Source organism: Bubalus kerabau, chromosome 1 (genome assembly GCF_029407905.1).
Source record: "Bubalus kerabau isolate K-KA32 ecotype Philippines breed swamp buffalo chromosome 1, PCC_UOA_SB_1v2, whole genome shotgun sequence".
NCBI classification, from domain to species: Eukaryota; Metazoa; Chordata; class Mammalia; order Artiodactyla; family Bovidae; genus Bubalus; species Bubalus kerabau.
The window spans coordinates 79,269,149-79,296,208 of record NC_073624.1 but is presented as its reverse complement, the minus strand read 5'-3'; the positions used below and the strand labels follow the sequence as shown (position 1 = coordinate 79,296,208).

At 33.7% G+C, this 27,060-nt stretch overlaps 1 protein-coding gene across 8 annotated transcripts in view; it reads right to left on the bottom strand.

The window, feature by feature from the left end:
* The window catches only part of CNOT2 (CCR4-NOT transcription complex subunit 2), a 131,978-nt gene that overhangs the window by 14,950 nt on the left and 89,968 nt on the right, over positions 1-27,060 (bottom strand). For 7 of the 8 annotated variants that reach the window (XM_055580384.1, XM_055580382.1, XM_055580387.1 and 4 more), the window contains 5 exons: positions 16,380-16,446; positions 6,728-6,875; positions 5,795-5,977; positions 3,478-3,557; positions 654-779 (listed from right to left, as the gene is read on the bottom strand). In XM_055580384.1, coding sequence (XP_055436359.1) covers positions 654-779; positions 3,478-3,557; positions 5,795-5,977; positions 6,728-6,875; positions 16,380-16,446 — 604 coding nt within the window. The remainder of the gene's footprint in view (positions 1-653; positions 780-3,477; positions 3,558-5,794; positions 5,978-6,727; positions 6,876-16,379; positions 16,447-27,060) is intronic. The other variant, XM_055580388.1, reaches the window with a different exon arrangement.

Here is a 27,060-nt window from a genome sequence, read left to right as displayed (position 1 = left end):
ATAAGCAGTTCTCAACAGGAGGCGATTTTTTGTTCGCATGAGACATGTGTCAACATCTGTGATTGTCACAATGGCTGGGGGGGAGGGGGGCGTGCACAAAGGGTGGGAGTAGGGGTGGGGGTGCTACTGGGCATTGAGTAGGCAAAGGGCAGGAATGCTGATAAACATTCTGTATGGCACAGGACAGTCTCTCATTTACAAGAAACTATTCATTATGTCAGTAGTGTGGAGGTTGAGAAACTGGCTTAGAAAAAATCATCAGTGTATGGTTAGTCATTATTAATTATTAGGAATGTGAGAATGTATTCTTTAAAAAAAAAGTGTGATGAACTGAACAAAGGCAAACCATAGATTATTAAGGTGTACTAAGGCAGAAATGCCAGAAGAAAATAACTTCTGAATACCAATGAAGACTTCCTTTTGGGGTTTCTATACAAATTAAGTTTTCCCATTTAATTCTGCTATCATGGTATTCTGGGAAGAAAAAGCACTTTGCATTTATTGACTCTGACAAAACTACATTACTCTGATTAGAAAATACATAAATACATGTGTGTACACACACATGCATGCAAATATACACATATGTGTGTGTGTGTGTGTGTGTAACAGAAAATTTTCACTAGCCATCCATAAAAAGCTTAATTAATTACCATAAGGAGCTCTTCCAGCCAAGGGGTTTATTAATGGAGTTGGGTTACCACTTCCTTCCCTTCTGTTTCGGTCTGCTAATGCTGGAAAATCTGAAAGGTCCAATCCTGTCACATTTTCACTTCCATCTAAATAAGAAGAAACAAACTAGTTACTGCTCTACAAACATTTTAAAGAGATTATTACTAACTATAATAAAATTTGAAATGACAGTGTCTTCCTAAACAATGTACAGCACTGTACTTGGTATATGTAAATGTACAATAAGTATTTGTGGATTGACTTCACGTGAAAGAATTTATGAACAACTCAGCAAAGCAGTATGTACCTACTACATAATAACAATCCCAAATCCTAGAGACTTAAGATAGATAATAAGGAGTAAGGTGGTAATTATTTCCCCTGTGAAAGATGGTACTCAAGTTACAGGTTGCTGATTAGTAAGAGGGGAGACCGTTGTGATAAAATTGCTCTTTTCACTATATTCAAAAACAGAGGTTGTATCTGGAATGCTTGGAGCTTCATTTCTAACACTGGTGAAATGTTATGACATTTGTAATGACAGTGCCTCCTGCAAATGGTCTGAATCGTATTTGAGGCACAAGCAATGGGAACAGAATCCCTAAGGATATTTTTGGTCTCTTTGGCCTATTCCATATACAAATGTGTATACACTTGAGTATGTGAGTGTGTGTGTTTTGCAGTTGAGAGTGTAAGTAGGGTGGAGAACATAGGATACATGGAGAGCTCCCATGTCTGGTGAGTGAACTGTATGAGAATATGACACAAAGCCCAGAAGTTTATATTACCTATTACACAGTAGGCGCTCAATAAATTGAATAAATAAAATATCTGTTCATTCTGAATTTTAAAATATCAGTTTCTTTCCTTTAAAAACTAAAATTTAATCCAACATTTCTATTTTGCCTATTTTAATCATTACTTTGATCTCTTCTCAATGTGTTAATTATTCTAATATTCTAACAATATTATATTCTTAATTTTTGAAGAATTTATTTTCTATCTTACTGTTAGTATGCACTATAGTTTTTCTTTGATTTGTCTCATCTAGTGTATTATAACCATTTTCAATTTATTTGCCCCCTCTTTAAGTTTATTTTAATTTTTCTCTAATTTTCATAACTAGAAGGATCTCAGAAAGAAACAACTCAAGATTACTCTGTTCATAGAAAACAGTTACATTCCAAGTCAGGTGACAATTTAAAATTATGAAGGGTAAAGATAAAATAATTCAAACCCACTGCTTTTAAAGAAACTGCAGCTTATGAATTCTGAATTCTAAACAGGCATTATATAAAAAGGCAACAATACATATCAATAGCTTATACAGTACTTTAAAAAGTAATCTCTCTTGAATTGCTTGATTATGAATTCTAACTATAAACTTACAGTAAGCATTAACTTTTAATACACTTCTTCAGGTCCTCTAAGATGGAGTTTAAATTTGGTATATATTATTTAAAAATAACTAAAAACAGTATTAACTCACAAATTTTTATTTTTAGGGTAAGACTTGGAAACAACTTTCCTAGTGTAAAATATACTTAGTTAAAAAGGACTTAAAAAAATAAACGTAAAATTTACGGAAGTGTATAAACCATATTTCAGAATATAAGATGGCACTGTGAGACACACTGTCACTTTACGGTTCATTTATGAGGGAAAAAACCTAGCTAATTAAATTATGATGTGCATCCTAATTTCAGAAATACTTAAATAACCCACTCCAGTATTCTTGCCTGGAGAATCCCACGGATGGAGGAGCCTGGTAGGCTACAGTCCATGGGGTCGCAAAGAGTCGGAAACGACTGAGCGACTTCACTTTCACTTTAAATATGAAAAAAAGTGCTTCTGAGAAACAATGGAATATGGTACTTCATATCAAAACACAAAACTTTAAATGCAAAAAACTGAAATTCTGAAGTGTCACTTGGTCAATCCAGGTTGCTACTAAACATACAATAATGTTGAAAAATTAAAAGCCGATAGCCAGAACTATCATTTCAGTTGCTAATCTTCTCATGCTTCCACACACACCCCATTTCACTGATCATTCTTTCACCTTCCACTTCCTTTACTGTATTCCTCTCTCAACAATCATACTCATTTTTGCTTCTATAACAACATCCTTCATTTGCTTTCTCAGGAAAGGGTCTGGAGGCAAGTGTGGAAGAAGATAAAACCTGAAGCAGAATAGTAACAAAGCCTCCTGTTCTCTTCTGTCTGAAGCCAGCTGATAAAAGAAACCAATAGACTGCAAAAATTTGTTACTGTCAAAATCAGAATTGGCTTTCTATGTACTTAAATTTTGAATTTTACACATAAAACCGGATTAAAAATTTATGAGTTAAATGTAAAAATTAGTATTATTAAAACTATTAAGAAAAAACTGTAAGTGCTCCATATAAAGGTTTCTTCAACCTGGGTCTCTATAGCCAGAATGCCACAACGCTCAACCTAGTTTAGACTACAGTAAAAGGACTGAGGATAAGAAAAGCTCTTGAAGCAAAGATTCTGAGGCACAAATATAGACTAAGTTAACATTCATGCTTTCTCCAGGTGTTAAGGAAACAAATCTGAGGTTTTAACACTGCTATACCATGCCAAGTGAAAAAATATATTTAACTATCTTTTAACTACTGACTGAATTAAATCCTATTTCCTGTCAAATTCTCCCCTGAATTAAGTTCTATCATTAAAAAACACAAAAATTCCTTTAATTATTTTAAGACTAGTATGTTGAACTGCTTTATATTTCAAGATCTATCATATTTTTATAGGGTACTAGCTCCAGAATAAGCTTACCTGTTCCATTAAAAATGTTACTTGATAAGGAGTTATTCATTCCAAATGCCTGATTCCTGTTCATTCCAAATCCAGACATACTGGGTACATAGAAAATAATTTTAGATATACAGTAAGAACACTAACTTTCAGATGAAGAAAAACAAGTGTTTACTTTTGATCTCCTCATATAAAACAACATGTCTAAAAACAAACACTAATTTTATTTTTGAGTTGAATATTTTTATTTAAAGGTTCCCTAAAATCCTTCCATGAACAACTGAGAACCAAAACGATCAGTTAAAAAACAAAAAGCAAAGAATTTATATAAGGCTTGAGGAAAATAGATTAAGGGTATCATTCTGTGTACTTGGCAAGTCACCTTACTGAATATACTGAAAGAAGTAACTAAACTCAAAAACAGGTGATTTAGTTTAAGACTATTCTTGAATATTTGTTTTTCTTTCACTACTGGTAAAATGTGCTATTATTACTTTTCATAAAAGGTTTTCATTCATATAGTCTGTCTTTTCCCAACTAGAATGGATAGAGTTCATGTCAGACACACGTTTGCATCTCCTTGCCCTTAGTATTCAGGAGGATACAAAAGGCACTCAATAAATATTTAGTTGACCTGAATTAAATGGTGCTTTTCTTTAACTGAATTCAGTGTTCTAAAACACATCATTCTTATCAAGTGTATCTTTTAGTTATTTTTTAAAAAAATCTCTCCATAGTACCCTTAATTCTAAATTAAGGTACTTGGTAATAAATAGTTAATCAAAACCTCCCTTTTCTACACAAGCCTAAAGATGGGAAAACAAACAAAAAATAAGGTTGAATTTAAAGTGAGGTCAGAGTAATTAAACACATCAAAAAGAACTGTTAATGCAAGTTCTACAATGAAAGAATGCATTTCTAACATCAAACAGTCTGATAAAAAGACAGTTGTATTAGTGTTATGAGTAAGGTTAAATCAAAGATGACAGGGTTTTGTTTTTTTTTTTTGCCTAGATTTGGAAAACTAACTATAGCCAAAGCTAAACAATATTTTCATAAAATAATGCAGCTGGTGAAACAATACTCTAGAGAAGAGCAGAAAAGTCAACAGAAAGTTTTGTTTAATAGCATGTTAGAACTGCTAACGATAGAGCTACCCTCAAACATTGAATAAGCAGTAAGAGATGAAAACATTCCATAATAATACATCTTATCAGTAGTACTAAGCAGGGCTTCAGAGACCCACACTTCATTGACAATTTAAAAGAAAATTTACAAGCAAAGTATTTACAACTAGAATGTGAAAAAACACGGGAAAGCAAAAATTTAAATATACATTCAATGACATACTACAAGAATGCAGAAAGATGTGTTAAAGCCCAAGAAGTATTACATGATTAGGAAACTGTCAAGAAGATGAGTCTTGAGAACCCTTTACAGAAATAACTTTGGTAAAAATTAAAAGAGCAGCCAAAATTATAAAAGAAATGCTCATATAAGTCTTAAAGTAAGAACTGGAGGTTATGGGATGAACATTAAATTGGAAATGTGCTAATAACCTATTTTTATTCAGAATTTACAAGTACTAAATAAGAGAAAGTGAATTAAATGAGTATCATGATAGCACCTACATCCTTTACCCACTATGCTGCCCATTAAAAAAAGATCAAACTAAAATATCACTTTCACAGTAAAGAAAGCCCTGTATTACAGACATAATGCTCATAGAAATTATCTGAACAGCTTTAAAATCCTAACAAAATATGTAACTTTTTCATATTGTTAACTTTTATGCATAGCAGTATAACAGTGCAAAAAAAGGAGTGAAAAGCACAAATTCTTTTTGTTTTAAATCCCAGGACATGACACTATTTCAAATACTACAGATGTAGTCTTAAAAAAGTCTTTGGTCAGTAAGTCTCTAAAGAACAAAACAGAAATTCGGTCGAAAAGGAACTTAACCAAAGGATAAATGAAGCAAGGCAATAATAATATTTCCAGTGCTATTCATAAATATGGAGCTCTTACCACACAGGTGACCAGCCTCATTTAATAGAGGAAGGACATTTCAACAAAAATTTTGCTGGTAGGCAACCTAACAACAATCCTTTTCTAACAACAGCAACAAAAAGCAAACTGATACTCAAAAAAGTTTGTCTTTAAGTTTGGGAGTTTAAATTGCTATGTGTAACAAAAAGAGAAGCTTTGGTCAAAATATATGATGAAACATACTTATGAAACAGAAGCCAAGACTCAAGAACAGAACGTTGAATATGAAAAGGCAAATTTGAAAATACCCAGAAATAACAATTATACACAGTATCAATAAATATCTTACCTGTTCACAGTAAAAGGTTGTCGAGAAGGCTGCTGCTTTGGCATACATATTATGCTCGGCGAGCTTCTGTTGGGGCTACCTAACCCTGAACTGCTCATGCTATTTGTCCTGCTAGGAATTCCAATGCCCTGACCAACCTGGGAGTGGTTCATCATATTCCTAGGATTCATAGGCAAAATACCCCTGAAAAAGAAGTCCAGTATACTAAATAAGCTCTCTATAATCACTCATTAAAATTCTCTGTAAATAATCAATTGACCTAACCCTAGAATTTCAGATATACGTTCAAATTGCATTGTAAATTTTTATTCATTTAATTCTTTTGTCTGGTCATTTGAAAAGCAAAAAAGCTTTCTGAAAAGTCAAAGTAAACAAACCAATAAGAAAGGGCAAATTATAGAAGAATATATGGTGATAGCAAAGATGAGAGAACTATTGGTGTGACTATCACATAAAATACAAACATATTTCACATATATATTTTGAATAATTTCATTCCAAATGTATGTCAATCTATCTTAATAGTAATATGCATCATTTTTGTGATCTGCTTTATTTTATTCTCACTAGAACAATGGATGTGTGGTGAGGGAGCAATAAATAGAATCATCTGAGGAGTGATTTGAAATTGCACATTCTCCTTTGAGGAAGAGAGTTTGCTTTTTTGAAAAAAAGCTCCCCAGGTGGTGATTAATCTTTGATACCCATCCCAGCTGATAACCAGTATGCTAGCTGCAAGATAAAAGCATCCTACACTATACTTATCAATTTGCAATGAAATTAAATGAGCACAGGGTATCAACTTTCTTTTCCTCAGTGAAAGGCACTGAACCAGAAAATCAAATAAATAGTTACTTTATTAAAAAATTAAAAAGCTCGCTTACTCTACAAAGATACATTTTGAGAAATATTCTGGTCCATCAATATAAATACCTGCTTGGAGATGGAGGCGTGTGAAGTGACATTGTTGGTACCCCTGTTGTTGGCGTGACGTGGCTCGGTAACTGAGTGCCTTGTGATAAGCTGCGATTTAACTGAGGGGTATTGTTGCTCATCCCCCTCATTGGAAGGCCTAGTGCACCTATTAAAAAAATTCAGAAGAAGGAAATTCATTGCCATCAGGAATGAAATTGCTATCCATCTTCTGGAGTTGGTAATATAAAACATTTAAAAATGACCTAACGTAAAATAATATGCAAATTTTAAATGGAAATATTCAATTCACTCCAAATGGACTCTAATCTGATTTTAACAAAAATGTTTGTCTGAAATTTAATATTATGAATTTTCATATTGCTTTCATTTTTCTATTTTTCCTTCTTTGTTTTCATCTATCTTCTTTTCATATTTCTGTTTTACAATACACTATGTCTGCCAATAACAAATTAGATGACTTGTTTCAATAAAAACATTTTGTACAAATATGCCTTTAAGAAATTTGCAATCTTGTGTTTTTATGTTTTAAATCATAACTGAGTTACACAGACATTTAATCCCCACTTTGCTGAAGTAGTTTAAATTTTTATTTGATCCTTTCTAAATGCATTTAAGAAATAGTTTATTTACTACTATTTACACATATTTCTCAACATTACAATTTTTATAAACACAATATGTCAGCAACTGTTAAAAACTCAACCTGATATAGCTATGAGAAAGGAATGCATAATATTTCAAAAGATTTCAAAGTACAGTGACCTTCTATTTATCTACCATTGATGGGGCCAGATGTGAGGTTAGATGTGTTCAAATATGTGTACTTTTAGAAAACTATTGAGTTTACCACTCAGAAACAAAACATTAAAATAAAAATCAACCAATTGGGATAAATCGTTTCCTGCCTTGTGTTAATATAAAATGATATCAATTATTATTTTCTGAATAATTCAGAATAATTATCATAGATATTTAATGTCCTAGATGCTTTCCTCCCCTTTTATCCCTCAAAAGTAAGGATGTTCAGCTATCACTTATGTTGTCATCACACCTGCTTGTGAATGCCAATATGCCTCCTTTCCTCTATCCTCATACTTTTTGATGCCTTCTGTTTCTAGTCTGCTGTGGAATGGCATATCAGTCAACCACACTTATTCTGAACTGGAGATTAAATAAAAATGGCAAGATAGAATGAAAGTTAATGAATAAGAGGATTTTAGCACAAAGCATCGGACTCCCTCCCCCTCTTTCTGGTCGAACTTTGGGTTCAAGAATTTCAAAGACCTGAATATTTTGAAACTATGACTTCCAAAAAATTGGAATATATTGTATATGTTCTGAATATTTTCCTTCAAATATCTTTGCAAATTTATCTTCTGGCATAACAGTGTACCACTTTGTAATTTGGGATACCGGTGAATCCCGAAGATTTAGCTGGAATCTGTCAGCTTCAGTACTCAGCTTGTAGCCTAACTGCTTCTCAGCTGAATGAAGCCAACAAATCCAATTTAATATAACTACTACATCCTATATATACTTATATTCCATGAAGACCTGAGCTTGATACATTCTATATATACTTATATTCCATGAAGACCTGAGCTTGATTCTGTTATTCTTTACGTCACATACATAAAGGGAACTGAACTAGATTATATGTTGGTTTAGTCATTATATGTATGTCTGGTCACTACAAGTTTTGTGACCTTGAGTATACCACTAGCTACAGCCACTTCCTCTGAATTTGGGATAAAATAAGGAGGAACAAGAGATTAAAAACCAGCCTACACAAGATTTCTTCGGAAGTTGTAAGTCTTTGCCTTTTCTCAAGCACACTAGCTTTCCTCTAAGCCCTCTAGATGCTTCTCCCATAATGAACCACCACCGTGACATTTTTCACATCACTTACTAAGCAACCATCTATTGAGTGCCTAATGTGTCAAGCACTATGTGAGCTGTTGGGGATACGGCAGTGAACAAGACAGAAAAAGCTCACATCCTTTTCCCTAAATACGCTGTCCTAAAGTCAGCTATAGCTGCAAATTTCCCACAGGAATGTGTTTCTCACAGTTACTGACCACCAAGAAACATGCAATTTTAGAACCTGAAGGGACCTTAGAGACCACCTAATCCAATGTTCACATTTTACAGATGAGGAACCTGAGCCTCTGGTAAGTTAACTGACTTCTCCAAGGTGACTCAAAGAACCAAGATTAGAATTTAGATTTCTTAGCTCCTGGTGTTCTTAATTGGAACCCTATGGGAAACCAATTAAACAGTAAATGAGCACCCTTGTGAGTACTTACTGACTTGTAACACCCTTTATCTAGTCTTTTTCTCTTGCTTGCTTTTCCTGAACATGTTTACTTCTCTTCAAACGTTTTCTAAACCAATGTACCTTATCTCTCCCCTCCATTTACTTTCTCATCTTCTCTATATCTGTCAAGTTTCTTTTTCCTCTAGATTTACTTTCCCTTCCCATTTCATTCTCTCTATACCTTCATCATTATAAATAAACATACATGTTCAAAAGAACCGCACCCTTTTGGCTCTTCAGTAGGCTCTTTTAAAGACTCAAGAGATTTGTTTACTTCAACCCTTCATATACTATGCTGTACTATGAAAATATATAACTTGAGAAATATTGTCGAGACTGCAGATTATCTGACCATTATCAAAATAACTTTTGGAGAAGGAAACAAGAATGGGAAAGATAATTTATTTAATTAATTTTAGATATTAACCTATAGTGAGGAGAGCAGAGGAAGACAGTATGAAATCACTCAAAGTGATTTAATTTTTATTTATAAAAATTTATATAGCATTTAATTTTATTTTTTCCTTTAACATTTTGATTTCATGAAAACAGCTAATAAATTCAAATGGTCTGAGCTGCATTTTATTGAGCCAGGTGAGTAGGCGAAGAAAATCAAAAGAAAAGAGAGAGGAATGTATCAATTTCAAACTGGATCAATAACTCCTGAATACTTAATAACCGAGTTACTTTAAATTCAACTGAATTCCTTTAAAACACATAGAATTAATACCACTGACTAGAAACAGATTTATTTTTAGGAACAAAACACATAGTCATTAAATTTGAGTTGCTTGAGTCAAACTATTAATATTACAATGGGGTAGGGTCAAGGGAGGGAAAATTTTACTTTTACTAGTAAAATTAGAAACATCACAAAAAATCATCTCTGCCCATGAATCTCCAGGCAAGAATACTGGAGTGGGTAGCCATTCCCTTCTCCAGGGGATCTTCCCCACCAGGGATAGAACCTGGGTCTCCCACATTGCAGGCAGATTCTTTATGAACTGAGCCACCAGGGAAGCCCAAAATATTATATTGGAAGACATATAAGCTGAAAGGGGAATAAAATATCCAGCTCATTAAAAAAAAAATTTATCTGACATGAAATAACTACAAGTAGAAAAGCTTAAATATGTACACGTAAGCTTGCGTACTGGAAGGATAGCAGAATTAAATAAAATATATCAAGCACCTAAGAACTATGTGAAGCACTATGCTACTTCATCTCCTTATAAAGTATTATAGAGAAGGTATTTATCCCTTTTTTACAGACAAGAAATAAAAGAACGAACTCTCACCCCCTCCAAAAAAATACCAGGTAAAAAGCAGTTTAAAAGGTTATAGATCTGAAGCAAATTTTTCTTTAATCTGACAGAGATAATAAAGTGTAATACTGTATTAGAAGAAATACATGAACATATTCTAAGTAGATTCCTGTTATTTGGCAGGGTGCTAAACAAAAAATGAATTGAATTCTTTATTGATCATTTTTCAGAAATCCAAGATATCACCTAAGAAATGTTTCCATGAACTACTTCCATTGCACAAACTGGTTAACAGCATATTCCTTAAACAGTTATGGCATGATATGTCACACTTTATTCAATATTTTGCTAAAAATTAACAACATTAATGACATAAGTAATGAGAAAAGAGGTAACAGCAACCAAATTCTTGAATATTCATACTTAAATAGAGTCTCCTGAAATCTTTAAAGAGAAGGGAGAAAACTTAATTGATTCAAGAGATCTTCAAGTATCCCCTTTCCATTCCCAAAGCAACTGGCTTCCTTAACTTACTGTCCTGCCCGCACATAAAGGGCAACCATCTTCTTTCCTCCTACCTGTCCCCATAACCTCTTACCTCCAACTTGTCCCGCACTTATCTAGTTAATCTTCTCTGTATACTATTTCACTATGCCATTTCCTTCATTAAAATCAAAGAATTTTAGAGATAGAAAAGTCTCTAGAGATTATCCAATTAAATTACAGATGAAGGTCATTCAACTTAATTTATAGATGAACATTAGGTATTAAGTGACTTGCCCAAGATCACAATGAAGAATAAATACACTGATTCAATTTCTTGTCTCTAATTTCAACCAATCACACTTTCTGCTTCCTATAGTAGGTGCTAACCTTTGCATCATATGGACAACTTTAACATCTGGGTCCTTGCCCAGAAACTGTGACTTAGTCTGGGTCCAGCAATTCATAGGTGGTGGGATTTTTTTTTAACTCTGTGGGTGTGTTTTTTTTTTTTTTTTGGCAGGGGGGAGGGGGGTAAGGGTTGAGAAACACTGTTGTATAGTTAAATCCAATCTCAGTTTGCTTACTCTTTAAAGTGCTCTGTCAAGACCAAAAAACATTCTTCTAGTCTTTATTTTTCCCAGCTTTACTGAGATATAACTGACATAATACTTTTCCAATCAACTTAATATTTTACTCATCCAATACAAACTCTAGTTTCTAGACACCACATACTCAACTTACACTCTTCTTCATAATTTCCCTAGTCTTCTTCCCAAAATATACCCCCATATTTTTACTCATATCCTTCTCCCCACCTAGAATTCTTTCCCTCCTATTGTTCTACAGAGATAAAAGACTATTTAAATCAAAAAACCAAAACCCAAACTGCTATGATCAAGGTGTTTACATGCAGTATACGTACAGTGTACTTGGGTGTATATGGAAGGTGCCTCTAACTCAAGACATGAAAGCAGAATGAATTTGGTATCAGAAAATGTTTGGTAGAGAATATTGTACATTAGCTGAATAAAGAAAGAGCCCTAGTCAGGCATTTGGTAGCGGTGCTAGGAGTTGGGGTTGGGTGAGGGGAAACTCCAGCACTTTGGCCACCTCATGCAAAGAGTTGACTCATTGGAAAAGACTCTGATGCTGGGAGGGATTGGGGGCAGGAGGAGAAGGCGACAGCAGAGGATGACATGGCTGGATGGCATCACTGACTCGATGGACGTGAGTCTCAGTGAACTCCAGGAGTTGGTGATGGACAGGGAGGCCTGGCGTGCTGCGATTCATGGGGTCGCAAAGAGTTGGACACGGCTGATCGACTGAACTGAACTGTACTGAATTGAGGGGTGATGTAAAAATGTCACAGCAGTTCAATATGAGAAAACTGCAAGATGTGTGAAAGTGCGGACAAGAGATATATGCCTGGTGGAAGAGTGGGATTGCTTCTGAGCACTAAAGATATATGAGAGAAGCATGGATGAAGTTAACCTGGCTTCAACATCCTCAACTATGAGAAGCTGCTATGTTAGAACCCAGCCACAGTTCCCAAACAATATTTGTCTGGATCTCCACAGCAGGTGGCACTCTATCTGTGGAATAAACTGTGTCAATCTCCTACAGATACCTTACACTCCTCCTCAACCCAAATTTGCAAAACAGATTAGTGGCACATTTTCACAAAGTAATGCAGGTCTTAAACCTTAGAGATCACCCTTGATCCTTCTCTTCCGTTCATATTCCACATCCCCAAATCATATTAGCTGTATGTCCAAAATATCCCAAATCTAACCACCTCTCAACATCTCCATCACTAATCCAAGCCACTCTATTTTCTTGCCTGGACTGCTGCAGTAATTGCCCTTTCTTTTTTTCTTATCACTTGGCCCACTTCCACTCAGTTCATTTTCTACATAAAAAGGTGATCTTTTGAAAAGGAAACTGTATCTTAAATTCCCTCCCACTAAACTTAGAATAAAATCCAAATCCTTTATCAAACCTTCACAAGACTCTATGATCTGCTACCCATTAACCTTCCACTTTCTTTGTTCATTATACTGGCCCTCTCATTCATCTTTTAACACATGAGGTTCATTCTTACATTGTCATGAATTAAGAATGTTTGCATTCACTGTTATCTGTACCTGAAAAATCTCTTACCCAGATCTTTCCAAGGACTTCCACTTCTCAACAGTCTGGTTTGCATTCAAGTATTACCTTGTCAGAGATACTCTTTGCCTACTTGAAAACTGTTAATCCCATCCACTCATCCATTAATATGGTAATTTTTATAGTACTTATTACCAGAATATTATTTGTTTACTAAATGTCTGTATACTTATTCTATGTCTTCCTTCATTAAAATAAAAGCTCCATGAAAGCAGGAACTTTGTTATTTGCCACACTCTTCAATGCTGGAATAATTCTTCACTCATGGTATAACACAATAAATAAATAACTGCTATCATAATTCCTTAGTCAGTGGACTCTTGGAGTCTGTGGATTTAACATTTTTAGTTTCTACTATGTGTAAATTGCCCTCCAGGGTCATGACATTCAGTAAGTAATATATGGTATCCATGTTTCAAAGAAACTCATGTTCGAAAAGTTAAACTTGTAAAGTAAGGCAATCTTGGCTCTACTACTTACTATCTTAGGCAAGTCCCTTAACCTTTAATAGGGTTATTGAATATCTTAAAATAGGGAAATTAATTTCTGGTTCCCTGTTCATTCCAATCCAGTACACAGCTTCAGGGAGCCCAGGGGTCTTTAAACCTAGACAATGTACCTAAAATATTACATACCAGTAGAGAACATCATGTAACTTTAATACAAGATTGCATTCACCAGTTTCTACAGTTACCACTTGATGCACAGCAGTCACACAAACCCTTGGATGAAAAGTTAATGACATATTTGTATACAATTATACTATACTAGAACCCATGATCTCACTAGCCCCAAGTCCAGTGTTTGCTGGGTACCGTTTGTACCACCCAAATCTGGAAAAATCCACCTTTAAGCAGCTCTGTATCCATTCCAGGAAACACTCCTTCCCTTGTTTAAACTCAGTGAGTCTGAGGTTTGGAGAGGGCACTCTACCTTCTGCACCTTTTCTACCTCTAATCTCTCTAATCACCAAGAACAAAAACAGACAACAGACCTTCATTTTAATGGCTCAAATTCCTACTGAACTTTGCCCATCTGAATCAAGAGTTAATAGTGGTACACAATCCACTTAGGAGGCAAAAGAACTTTGTCGTATCTAGTCCAATGCACAATTAAAATTAGCTGCCTTAAGAATAGCATCATCAATCTATTCCTAGCTACTTATTCTATCTCCCCATCCTTTATTAAGGTCAGCCCCTTAAGTTTTCTCTTTCTGACTTGTACTACTGAAGCTGTGATCCTCAAGTCCTAAATGGTAGCTGGTGTTCTCTCTGACAAGGTGTATGTTCAAACTACTTTGGCCCTGCTAGGTCTATCTTAACAGAGCCCAGGAATTCAGGCTCTGCTTTATTTTACTTTACTAGATGTAGCTTCCAGGCCTGTGCAATAGAAAGAAAGAACTGTTTCCTGACTCAAGACATTTCAGTTCTAGGTAACCTATGGTTCACTTTTTTATAAGCTAGTACCTACAATGTCAGTTAAAAGAATAAGCCATACATTGAAAACGCTGGTTCTTCATTGCTCCAGTAATATAGCCATTTATTATTTTAAACTCCAACAGGAAATATTTGTCCTATATGACTTCTTTTTAAATTAATAAGTACCTTAAAATACTTTCCTAATGAAAATAACTTTCCACATTTATTAATCTTTGTAAAACTATCAGCACAATCATGTACACAAATTAAGAAGTCAATAAATGTTTATCATACCAATGAAATAACTATATTCCAAACCTAGTCCAGGCTCTAACTTAGCTCAATTACAATTTCACATTTGCTGGTTAAAAAAATTAGGTCAGATTTTCCAAGTCCATACAGCTGATAACGCTGTAAAATAACTGATGCTCTCCTTCATTAAATAATCTTGGCTTCTCAAATTTAACTTGTTCCTTTCCCTTATTTACTTTCTGCTGTGATAAACTGTGGGCTTGAAAAGGAAAGCAACTTAAGAACTTTGTAGTGATTCTATAGAAATAAAAGTAAAGTGAAGTCACTCAGTCATTTCCGACTCTGTGACCCGGTGGACTGTAGCCCACCAGGCTCCTCCGTCCAAGGGATTCTCCAGGCAAGAATACTGGAGTGGACTGCCATTTCCTTCTCCAGATAGAAATAAAGGGTAGCTTTAAAATAACTACGTATTTCCAATGTAAGGGTTACCAGAAAAGTGAAAGTAGTTGATTTCAAACAAAAACAAAACAAAACAGCTAGCTAATAATATTCCCATAATAATGAGAATGAATATTTGCTGATAAATAAGCAACATCTTTTTTGTGTACTAAAAGGCTTAAAAAAAAATGTTTTCTACTTAACTAGAGGAAAACTGTTAATACCAGTAAGTGATTAATAATTTTCCTTACTAATTCTGTATTAAAAATAGGGCTATGAAACAAAAGATGGAGAGAAAAAAAATAAGATGGAAATTATAATGTATTTTTCTAACAAAATATGCTATTTCCCCCTAGTGAATTTCAATATAAAATTGAAGGGTAAAGTGGTATGACAAACTACTCTGATATCTATCAAAAATTTGCCTTTTATTGGGAAAGAGTTCAAAATGAAATATCTGAGTTTTATTTGAAGTTGGTTAAATTACTTGGTCATCATATTATCTGCTTCAGTTACTCTATTACTCTATAATTTTTCATGGGAATTTATATCCCTTTTAACACTCCCCTCCCACTAAAGACATGAGAAATCAGTAGTCTCTGACATTAAAAGAGATGATATACCTTATTAATAGATAAGTTTGGAAAATTAATTTGAAAAATTGGTGAAAATTTTTAATTTAGTTTTATAAAAATTTTATGTCATAATAATAGTTAACATTTATTGAGCGCTTACTATGCGCTAGGCACTGTGCTAAGCGCTATAAAAGTTATTACAACACAAAATAAGAAATAAAATCTTGTATATGGAAAAAGCATTGAACTATGAGTCAAAAACATAGATTATATATACCCAGACTGAGCTACAGTAAAGAAGTATTTGCTAAACAAAGAGAGCATTTCACAAACTGCTAGGTATGGGCTTACATTAATAATAAGGCCAAAAAACATAAGCAAAACAACCCACTTAACTGGCCAATCAAAAATCCTGTAACTTCCTCTAATTGAAAACACAGAGGATGTCTACTTTTAATTTGTTTAGCAAATCTTCTCCAAAACTACTGCAAAGGAACATACAGATATGAAAGAGGCAGAAGTAAATTTTGATCTATCCTATATCCAAATAATTTTGAATTAGCAAGGTCTGAAATAATGAGGTTTTGCTAAGTAAAATAAGGAAAACTGAAAATTAAATATCCTTCCTTTTAAATCCTAGAATAAACCCACAAGGGCAGCATTATTTTTTATTTGATAGTTACTTTTTTCTTTAAATAAAGTATCCCATAATAAATACAAAATTCTTACTTTGTTGCCCGTATAAACTTGCCCCAAACTGAGACAGCTGACCTGATGTAGATGGTGATGCCAGCATCTAGAAACAAATTAATTATATTAGAGCATAAAGAAAGTACACAGAACATTGCATTGACACTTTACATACAACATATCATAGTATGTGAGTCAAATCCACATTTCTTCTCAATCTTCAGAAAAACATAAACATTGCATAGTGAATTCCACGTTAATTAAGAGCATAACACACTGGATGACATCCAACTATGCAAATAAAATCAGTTTTTGATCACTATAAAGTGTTTTTTCTCCAAATTACTCTAAATAAAACTATGACAGCATCACTACTTTACTTAAAAAAACAAAAGCAAACTAGGTTAATAAATACATGAAGACAGTACCTCAAGTCAGTCTCTATAAATTTAACTAAAATTACTTGATTCTTAAATAATATATTAAGCTAAGTTCTAAATTCAGTTTATTATTTTATTTATTGAAAATGAAATTATCTAAATAGAAAGTTTTGTATTTTATAACAGCTACTGATTTTCATATAGAAATAACTGATGTGTATTAAGTGGGCAGAAAAATCTAACAGACATACACACATAACCATATACATGGAGACATGGTACAACACCAAAGGACAAACCCAAAATACTTACAAAAATATTTATACGTGGTATATAATGTACACTGTATGTACATGCATGGCATTTGTACACAATGCCCTTCAATCTACTGCATTATCTCCCCCCCCTGAATAAAATTCTTTGAAGGCATGTTATATTCATGGAACATGTCATTTTTATTTCCTCATAGAGACTAGCACTGCATGTAGCAGTGCTATAAAAAAGCTAGATGCTTAAACTGAGTAAATGAAAATGTGTACGCGTAAGTGTATGTTTGTGTATTCCATGTCTTATATTAAGCAACCAACAAAACACCTTAATTAAATAACATATGAGTCATGTTATCAAAAGGGTTATAATCTAGTGGAAGAACAGAATGAATTATATTAATACAACTAATTATGTTCCAAGGCACAGTGTGGTAAATGCTCTAAAGGAAGTATAAAGCATCACTGGAGGAAAGTTATTTCTAAAAAAGGGTCGAATACTTTGTAGAGTGTTAACATCTGATGTGGGTACAGATGAGGGGTCTTTCAGGGAAAGAATATGAAGCGAGTGTGATAAAAGCTAGTGACATGACTAGAAAACAAAATACAAGAAACAACAGTGACTGAACAATAGAGTAATTAGGGAAAGGAGATAAGGCCCACCCTATGCACACTGGGGCACAGAAGAATGGGAAATAAAGAGTATGATGGGGCCAGATGTAAATGGTCTTCTTAAATGCTATGCAAAGATGGCTACCTACTATGGCAATAAAGAGAAAAAATAATTTTTAACACTTTCTTTGGGAGCCACATTGCGTGGCATGTAGGATCCTACTTCCTCGAGCAAGGATCAAATGCAGGCTCCCTGCTTTGGAAGCCCAGAGTCTTAACCACTGGCCTACCAGAGATACCCCAGAAAAAATAATTTTAAGCCGGGAAGTGACATGATCAAACTGTGTGCTTTGGAAAGATAATTCCAAGAGCATAACTGGGTGGAAATGGTAAGATACTAAGTTAGAACAGAAGCGGGACTAAAAAGGGGTCCTACTGAAATGGTTGAGGTAAAGGGGAAAGGAGGTGGATGGAGACTCATCAGACGGAACTATCAGAGGCCACTCTGGTTTCCAGTGAAGAACTGGGTCCACATTGACCACATTAAGAAAGCCAGGAGGAGAAATATTTTAACAGTAGAGTCTTATCCAATATACATTTCCTGCTATCTTCATGCTGAAATTCTGAATTGTTTTAATTATTCTGAAATTCAGGAAAGTTTTTATACACAGTAGTTTTACTAATGACACACAGCAGACTCTTTTGGGATATAGCTAAGTTCACACTAAACACTGTATTTAAATACAGCAACACATTTTCTAAAGAAGATCAAACCTTATAAATATTCCTTCTGAACTCTGAAGGATAAACAATATAAACAATTAAACTAAAAGAATATGCATTTTATGCCTGACCAAGTTCTTTTGTTAGGTACAATTATTGTTACTATTACCACATAACCGCAAATATTTTAAGCACATTAAAAGTTCGTTTCCAACTTGCAAGAAACAGATCAAAGAAAATGTATAATGAAGCTTTAGTTGGTGACAGAAGGCCTTAATAATCATGATTTTCTGTATCTTTATAATCTATGAACAAAAGTAAAAGAGAATAGTTTCTTCAGGCTTCACATATAAGATGCTGGCCAACATGAACCCATGACTTAGAATGATACATAATGTAAATATCCTAAAATGGACCACTGAAATTTTACTTTTCCCAGAAATGTATATGCTTACTGTGTACATAGCTCCAAAGAACAGACATTTTATCTACCTTCTCAGAAAGGTTATACATTCACAAGTGAGTTACAGGTATCACTCCTCTCAGCACTGAGAGATAACATAGAGGAGGAGACACACCATTAAGGTAAAGGAAGAATGGATCCCTGGGCCAAAAATACTTGAGTCAAAGAGCAGTAGGGTGACCCAAATACCAGTGTGACACATAAAATATTATGATTTTCTCTATGTATGAGTATATGAGGAAGGTTAGTAAATGCTGTTTTACAGAAATATGAAAGTTTAATAGTTTATAACCTTACAACCATCCAAGTAAAATAAGCATTGATCAGCTAAACATATATTCAAATGACTTCAAAATGTGTCCAAAATGCAAATATATAATTTCTTATGAAATCAATCCTATTGGTCTGTGTTAGTCGCTTGGTTGTGTCTGACTCTTTGTGATCACATGGGCTGTGGCCCACCAGGCTCCTCTGTCCATGGAATTCTCTAGGCAAGAATACTGGAGTGGGCAGCGATTCCCTTCTCCAGGGGATCTTCCCAATCCAGGGATCAAACCCAGATCTCCTTCATTGCAGGCAGGTTCCTTACTGTCTGAGACACCAGGGAAGCCCAAGTGGTATGCATTTTTAAACTCTGAAAGCATGCTTCATGAAATATATTAGTGGAAATAGATTTTTTAAAAATAGATTTAACACACAATGAAGGAATATGGGGTAGAAATGGTATTTGTAAGAACAAAAAAATGTTCAAAATGTACACTGGCACAGAAATAACTGTAACTAGCAGACAACAGAAAATTTACATAATTTTTTTAAATGTTGAAAGTTAACTATACACAGATAAATGTCTTAGAAAAATATAGAACTTTAGATCAAGAGACATACTTTGTTGTTGTTTAGTTGCTAAGCTGAGTCCGACTCTTGTGACCTCATAGACTGAAGCCTGCCAGGCCCTCTGTCCGATTTCCCAGGCAAGAATATTGGAGTGGGTTGCCATTTCCTTCTCCAGGGGATTCTTCTGACCCAGGAATTGAACCTGTGCCTCCTGCATTAGCAGGCAGATTTTTTGCCACTGAGCAATCACTAGTACCCTAGTTTTATATTCATTTTTGCCTAAGAAGAAAAGTTTATCAAACTAATTCTAGGTAAAATGTCACACAATCAACCAGTAAGTAGGTTACTGTGTTCCCAGTCTAAAACCATCATAACAATTATATTCTTCTTCATTTCTCAGTCTACAACACACATTTCAGTCAAAAAACAACACTAAAAGCCAGGAACAACCAGAGGAAATAGTAATGTAATTCAAGTCATTTCCCTCACTCAACAAAGAGCTCCTTTATCCTTTTGCTCAATATACAGAAAGCCAAGGAAATCAACAAGTAAGAAACTGTGTTTTTAAGTCATTTCCACTGTTACTAGCTATAATTCTGAAAATCATGACCAAGTCTAAAATTATTGTTTTACAAAATGTGTATTTGAAAACTTTGTAATAGTCAAATCTGGCTCCTTTGCCTAATAATAGGCAAAACTGCTCCAGCAATCCATAACAGCAAAGAAGTGTTAATTATTCTGTCCCCCTCATGCTTCCCAACAGTGACCACCTCTCACAAATATGCCCTCCAATAAATGTACCTTCAGTCACAAAACCTATTTTAAGAAACATTAAAATCAATTTGGTCAAGAAATAATTTTCTCCATAACAAATGACTTCAAAATACAATAAAGTTTTATTAAATAAAAACTCCATGACCATAAAAGCAATTTAAAAGTGAAATACATTTTTAAGTGTTCCTTAAAAATCCATTGTACAATAAACTTAAAGGTATGGTGACAATATAATTCCGAGCACTGTCATTTTTTTCTAGGACAAAAACAGCAAAGATATATGACTTTGACTATATAATATATACAAACAGAAAAAGAAACAAAGGTAAAGAAAGTTTTAAATCTACATAGAATCTGAAAAATATATTAAAATTAAAAACAGTATGGTTAAAAAATAAGAAACCACTGAAGTCAGAATGAAATCTAGCAAACAAGAAAGAAGAAAGAAAACAACTCTTTCTTTCAAAAAGAAAGACTATGAGAAAATAATGTATTAAAAAGATAAACAGAAGAACGGGACAAAGGAGGGTGCAGGCAGAAAAACAAAACAGTCATTAAGTCATAGGGCCTCGGTAGTTTATAAATCACAAACCAGTAACAACTTATGAGTTTACCAGGCATTTCAAGCAATTTTGATTAAAACATCAAGTTTTCAAGAATAACATTTTTTAGAAGTATAATATATCCTAAAATAGTCAATGTAATACATTCCAATTGAACATTTAACACTCAAAATCTTTACTAAAAAGAGTATGGCAACGAACATCTTTATATTGTCTAAATTTTAGGTCAGAGTCAAAGCACAAATTTATAGAGAGGCATGATAAAGGCTCTTAATATGCACCGCTAAACTGTTTTCTACAAAGTTTGTATTAATTACGCTCCCACAGCAAGTTACTTCAATGTTCCCTTTCAGACAATGACTACTCTTCCACTTAGAAGCAAACAAAGAAAAAAGTCAAAAAACAACAAAAGACCCTCTCGACCACTATGATAGAATGAAACTGTATTTTCTGACTATGGATTTTTATGATTGTTATTAATGAATAAACATATTACAATTATTTTTGTAGATATATCAAAATTTGTTACACCTTTTAAGTGTATCATTTTAACTCCCTTTTATAAATAGAACTTTATCTTTAAAATACAGTCTGAAGATTATTTAAATGCCAATGAAACTGAGATTTTAGAACATTCCCTTCAAATGATTTGATATTTAATTCTAATTTCTTTAGAGTCTGATTTATTTACATTTAACTCTATTAGGTTACTGCTGTCATATAAAATTTTGACATATTTATACATATTCAAATTTTCTATTAAAAGTTTTAAAGGTTATTTTCAAAGATTTTTAGGTAAACAATCATATCCATCTGCAAATAACGTTAGCTTTGTTATTTTCAATATCAACTCATTTCCTTCCCTTTCTCTAACAAAGACTCAGTAAGAGCCTACTATCTCCTACACCTTATTGTAAGTTTTAAGAACACAGCAGTGAACTAGAGAGGCAAGTTCCTTGCCTTTGTTAAACGAATTCTACCGCAGTAGACAGGATAACAAATAATTAATAAATATATACATCAGGTAAAGATTGGTGTTATAACTGTTAAAATGCAAGAAAGAAGTTAGAAGGTACAGCAAGAGCAGTACTGATATTATATACAAGACTACTTAGGAAAAGAGTGATCAGAGAGGCTTCTCTCTGAAATATTTTACGTGAGGCTTCTCATGTGAAATATTTCGGCAGGTACATGGATGGAATGAGAAAAAATTACGTGAAAAACTGCAAGCTCCTGTGACAGAAACAAACTCAAAGAGCTGGAGAGTCAGCCAGCATGACTCCATATGTAATGAAATACTAATTATGAATATGACAACAGTAATGGTGATAGACGGTATCCTTATTTTAGACTAGATTTTAATAAACTATCGATTATTAATTGGCCTGAGAGAAATCCTAGTTGCCATAATTGCTATAGGCTAACACAAGTATGAAAGGTAGAAGTTCAAAATGGTTGCTATTTGTCAAAATGGGAAGTAGCTTACTTTAACAGGTTTTAAGAGTTACTTTTTTAAAAGTAAGGACAAATAGGCACTACATTTTGTATGTCTTTACAGCACATATTAAAACAAGGAAAAAGGGGTTCCCACAAATTTGTGCTTCCAAAATACTTATGCTTAAATAAGTTATCAAATGAGTGCAACAAAGACTTAGATTAGAAAATGTGAGCAATTTTATTACATTAGATATATTTTTAAAGAAAACCCTAAATTGCTTAGATTATATTGTCCCCAAAGAGTTGTCTATTATGTTATATGAATATTTTTTCATTTTCTCTAAGTTCCCCCCGCCAAAACTGCCCGAAGTCTCAGAGCTAATAAATGGCAGCACTAAGATTCAAAAAAGGGAAAGGGAAAAATCAAGCTCATATCTGCCTATGATTTACTTAATCTTGTGAAAACATTTAAGTAATGTGTCTCCAATATTTATAAAATTACTTTTATACCTTAAAACCAGGAAACTCAGCATTCTATAAAAGGACACATACACGTACAGGCATCTCTTGAAATAAAACATCTTGGAAAATATGAAGTAGTTCTAAAGAAATACTTAGCAATTTAATCAGCACACAATCTTACAAAGAACAGTTTCCCAAACACTTCTACAATCATGCATATGATGAAGAAACAAGTTTCATGCTCTACAGTTAGGGCAGATAGGAATTAGTTAGGTTTTGGGGATCTTTTTGCTTCTGAGATTTTTTTGGATAGTTGGATTAAAGAATCATTCAACTACTGGCCAGTTTTCCTTTATCATAAATTACATTTTAAAATTATTTCCTCACCAGGGAGGAAAAAAAATTACAAAAATGTCCCAGTTATTCATTATGTTAAAATTTTTTCTTTTCAAAAGCCTTAAAAGCACAAAATAATCATTATCTGCAGATGATATACGCAACTACTGAAAAAAAAAAAAACAAACAAAAAGAATTAAATGGAATGTCATAATTATTCATATCAGCATCCACATTTAATATTTACTATTTGGTCTTTAAGTTTTGCATATAGCTATTCATTCACTCCTTAAAACCACCCATGAGTCATGTATTATAGATGAGAAAACTCAGATACACAGAGACTGAGTAACTTGCCTAAGGACACAGCTAATAAACCATGTGACTGAGATATAAATTCATAATAAAGTAGAATTTCAAGAGTCCATAGTCTCAATCAAAAAATAATAAAAGAGTTTTGTCAGGTAGCTGGTTATAAAATAAATATATATACATAACAACTATTCCATACATCAGTAAAAAGCAATTAGAAAATGAAAATGGCTACCATAAAACCCTATTTACTAAAGGGCATAAAGAACAGAAATAAAAGAAACACACTTCTGAAATAAGGTAAATACCAGTATAAATGTGTAACAGTCAAAAACATTTTTGTGAAGGATGTGAAAGATCTTATCTAAAGTTATGTGAAAATTGCCTATAAAGCTACAGCAATTCAACTATGTTGCAGTTCTTCCACAGAATCAGTATGATAAACACAACAAGAGTTTAGGAACAGGCCAAACACATCAGATCTTAGTATATATATATTATATATATATATACTATATATATATATATATATATATACTATATATATTAAGGGAGAATTCCAATTAGCCTAAATGAATAGTCTAACTCAGGGGTGGCAATTTACTGAACGCAGGCCAAATCCAGTACAGTACTTATATTTGTAGGATGCATAAATTAAGAATGGTTTTCCATGTTTTAAATGGTTATATAAATACCTACATATTATCCTTTATTTAGCCTCTAGGAGAAGGAACTGGCAATCCACCCCAGTATTCTTGCCTGGAGAATCCCATGGACAGAGGAGCCTGGTGGGGTGCTGTCCATGGGATCGCAGAGTCGGGACAGATCGCAGAGTCAGGACAACTGAAGTGACTTAGCATGCATGCATGCATGCATTGGAGAAGGAAATGGCAACCCACTCCAGTATTCTTGCTTGGAGAATTCCAGGGACATAGGAGGAGTCTGGTGGGCTGCCGTCTATGGGGTTGCACAAAGTCGGACACGACTGAAGCAACTTAGCAGCAGCAGCAGCAGGCCCACAAAGCCTAAAATATTTACTATCTGGCTCTTTATGGAAAAGTCTTCTAATCTGTGACCTAAACTATAAAAAAATGTTTTGGGACAAATGAATACCAGATAGCCTTAGTGGGTATGGGCAGCAAGAAGGGTAATCTGGCACCACAAATTCATACCTCTATCCAAAATACATTTCTAATGAAGTTATATATGAAGAATTAAGCACAAAAGTGCTAGAAGAAAGTAGTTGGGAAAAGTCTTCCAGAGGTATGACCTCAAATACAGAAATCATTAAAACCATAAAGTCACACAAAATATATGAGTCAAATGGAATAAAAATGATAAATATTCTTATATTAAAATAAAAAACAGCCTGAAAGCAAAAAACTGAAAAAACAAAATTTGTAACAAATAACAGAAGGTTATAATCTTAATATATGGGAAACACTAACAAATAAATAAGACCTATCATTTCAATAGAGGAATAGAAAATGGCATAAAAGCAGTAATCCACAAAGGAAGAAATGAAAATGGCCAATTACACAGAAAAAGAGTATCACTGGTGTGTAAGTGTGTGTGTGTGTGTGTGTGTGTAAATTCAGCAATATTTTAATGCACATTATATTACAACAATGTTTCTTTTGTTTACTGGCAAAAATTTAAAGGTAATAGGTGGTATTCTTAGGGCGCTGATGACAGTAAAAATTGGTACAAACTTTCTAGTGAAAAATATGTCAATATCGCTCAGAGATTCAACTAAATATATTTTTAAATAAAAATGTTTGAATTATAAAATCAAAAAGTTTAGCAGTAAATTACTCCCAACTTGCACCATTACAGGTAATTTTTCTTCTCCCTGCTCCATGCATATTTTCTAAAATTTGTGCAGTATCTCTGTACTGTTTTCTAATGAAAAAAGATTCAGCAATAGCAGAAATTCATAAGTAGCCTACAGTATTACTATTTCCTTTTTCAGATGAGAAAACTGAGGCCTTGAAGAAGTTTTTGCTAATAGGCAAAGCCAAGATCCAAACTCATATCTGTACTGTGTTAGAGCCCCAATTCTTAATCTCTATGTCTTACTTTCTTCTTAATTAATTTTTAAAAGAAGTTTTTTTTGAAGCAAATCATTCTGTTATTTCTGCGACAAACAACTAACCTGGAGTAGTAACAAGCACATGTATATGCATGTATATAATAATTCTGACTAAAAAATTTTAACATACAGTATTTCTGTTCCTTAGAAGACAGACATCTCTGTCATTCATTCTCTGAAAATGCTTTAAGAATTTCAGTTAGACACCTTCTTATCTTCCTGATCAAAATGAATGCTTTTCATCAATAAGCAATAGTGCAGCACCATTTTTGCATCAATCTTAACTTGTACTGTACAATCACAGTAACACACCACACAAATCAGTTTCTGCAATGATGCTACCAGAAAGACAGCCTAAAGTATTAACTATAGTATCAAAACTTAACCTTAGAAATTTATGTAAAAAAAATTCAATTATAATTTACATCAAATAGCAAATAGCTAGAAAGGCAGTAAAATAACAGAAAATTAATCAGATGACACTATTCTGTGAGCTACTCAATTGCACAAAGAAAACCACCATTATTAGAACTTTGAAGAGTCCTAATAATGCGTTTAATAGTTAGTTGCCAAAATGACACAACTGTCAACTAAAAAGGAATAACATTAAAATAGAAAAACAAAACCAAACCCCATCAAAATTCTAGCTTAAACCTTGAATAACCTATTTGTAAAATTCTAAAAGATTAAGGAAGTAATTTACTAATGATTAACTTTAATGAAAAATGAGGGCATTTGTTACATATCTTGCTGCTGCTACTGCTGCTGCTAAGTCGCTTCAGTCGTGTCTGACTCTGTGCGACCCCATGGACTGCAGCCTACCAGGCTTCTCCGTCCATGGGATTCTCCAGAAAAGAACACTGGAGTGGGTTGCCATTTCCTCCTCCAGTGCATGAAAGTGGAAAGTGAAAGAGAAGTCGCTCAGTCGTGTCTGACTCTTAGTGACCCCATGGACTGCAGCCTACCAGGCTCCTCCGTCCATGGGATTTTCTGGGCAACAGTACTGGAGTGGGGTGCCATTGCCTTCTCCCATCTTAAAATTTTATAAGTGTTTTAAAACATCAGTAAGAATCTCATTAGGTTAATACCTAGAGTAAATTGTTATACAGTTAGAGAAATTAGGAATAACAAGCTTATAAAAGTTTGAAAGGGGAGGAAAAAGTCTGGCAAGTACAAAATACAAGAATGCAACTGGTTTGACTACAGTATACAGTGTATAATTTAAAGTAGCTTACCAGAATTTGAAAATAACTATGGAATTTATTTTAAAATACTTTATCAACTTGCTAATTATGGCTTGGCTGTGTTCTAAATCCTTTCATTTCAAATGAGATTACTGAACTGATAACCTTCCAAAGCATTTAATTCATATTTCTTTAATATACTATCTTCCATGTTGTGAATACAGTTCTTCAATATTTTCCTACTGCAGCATCCCTACAGCTAACAGAGAAGAGATGTCTTCC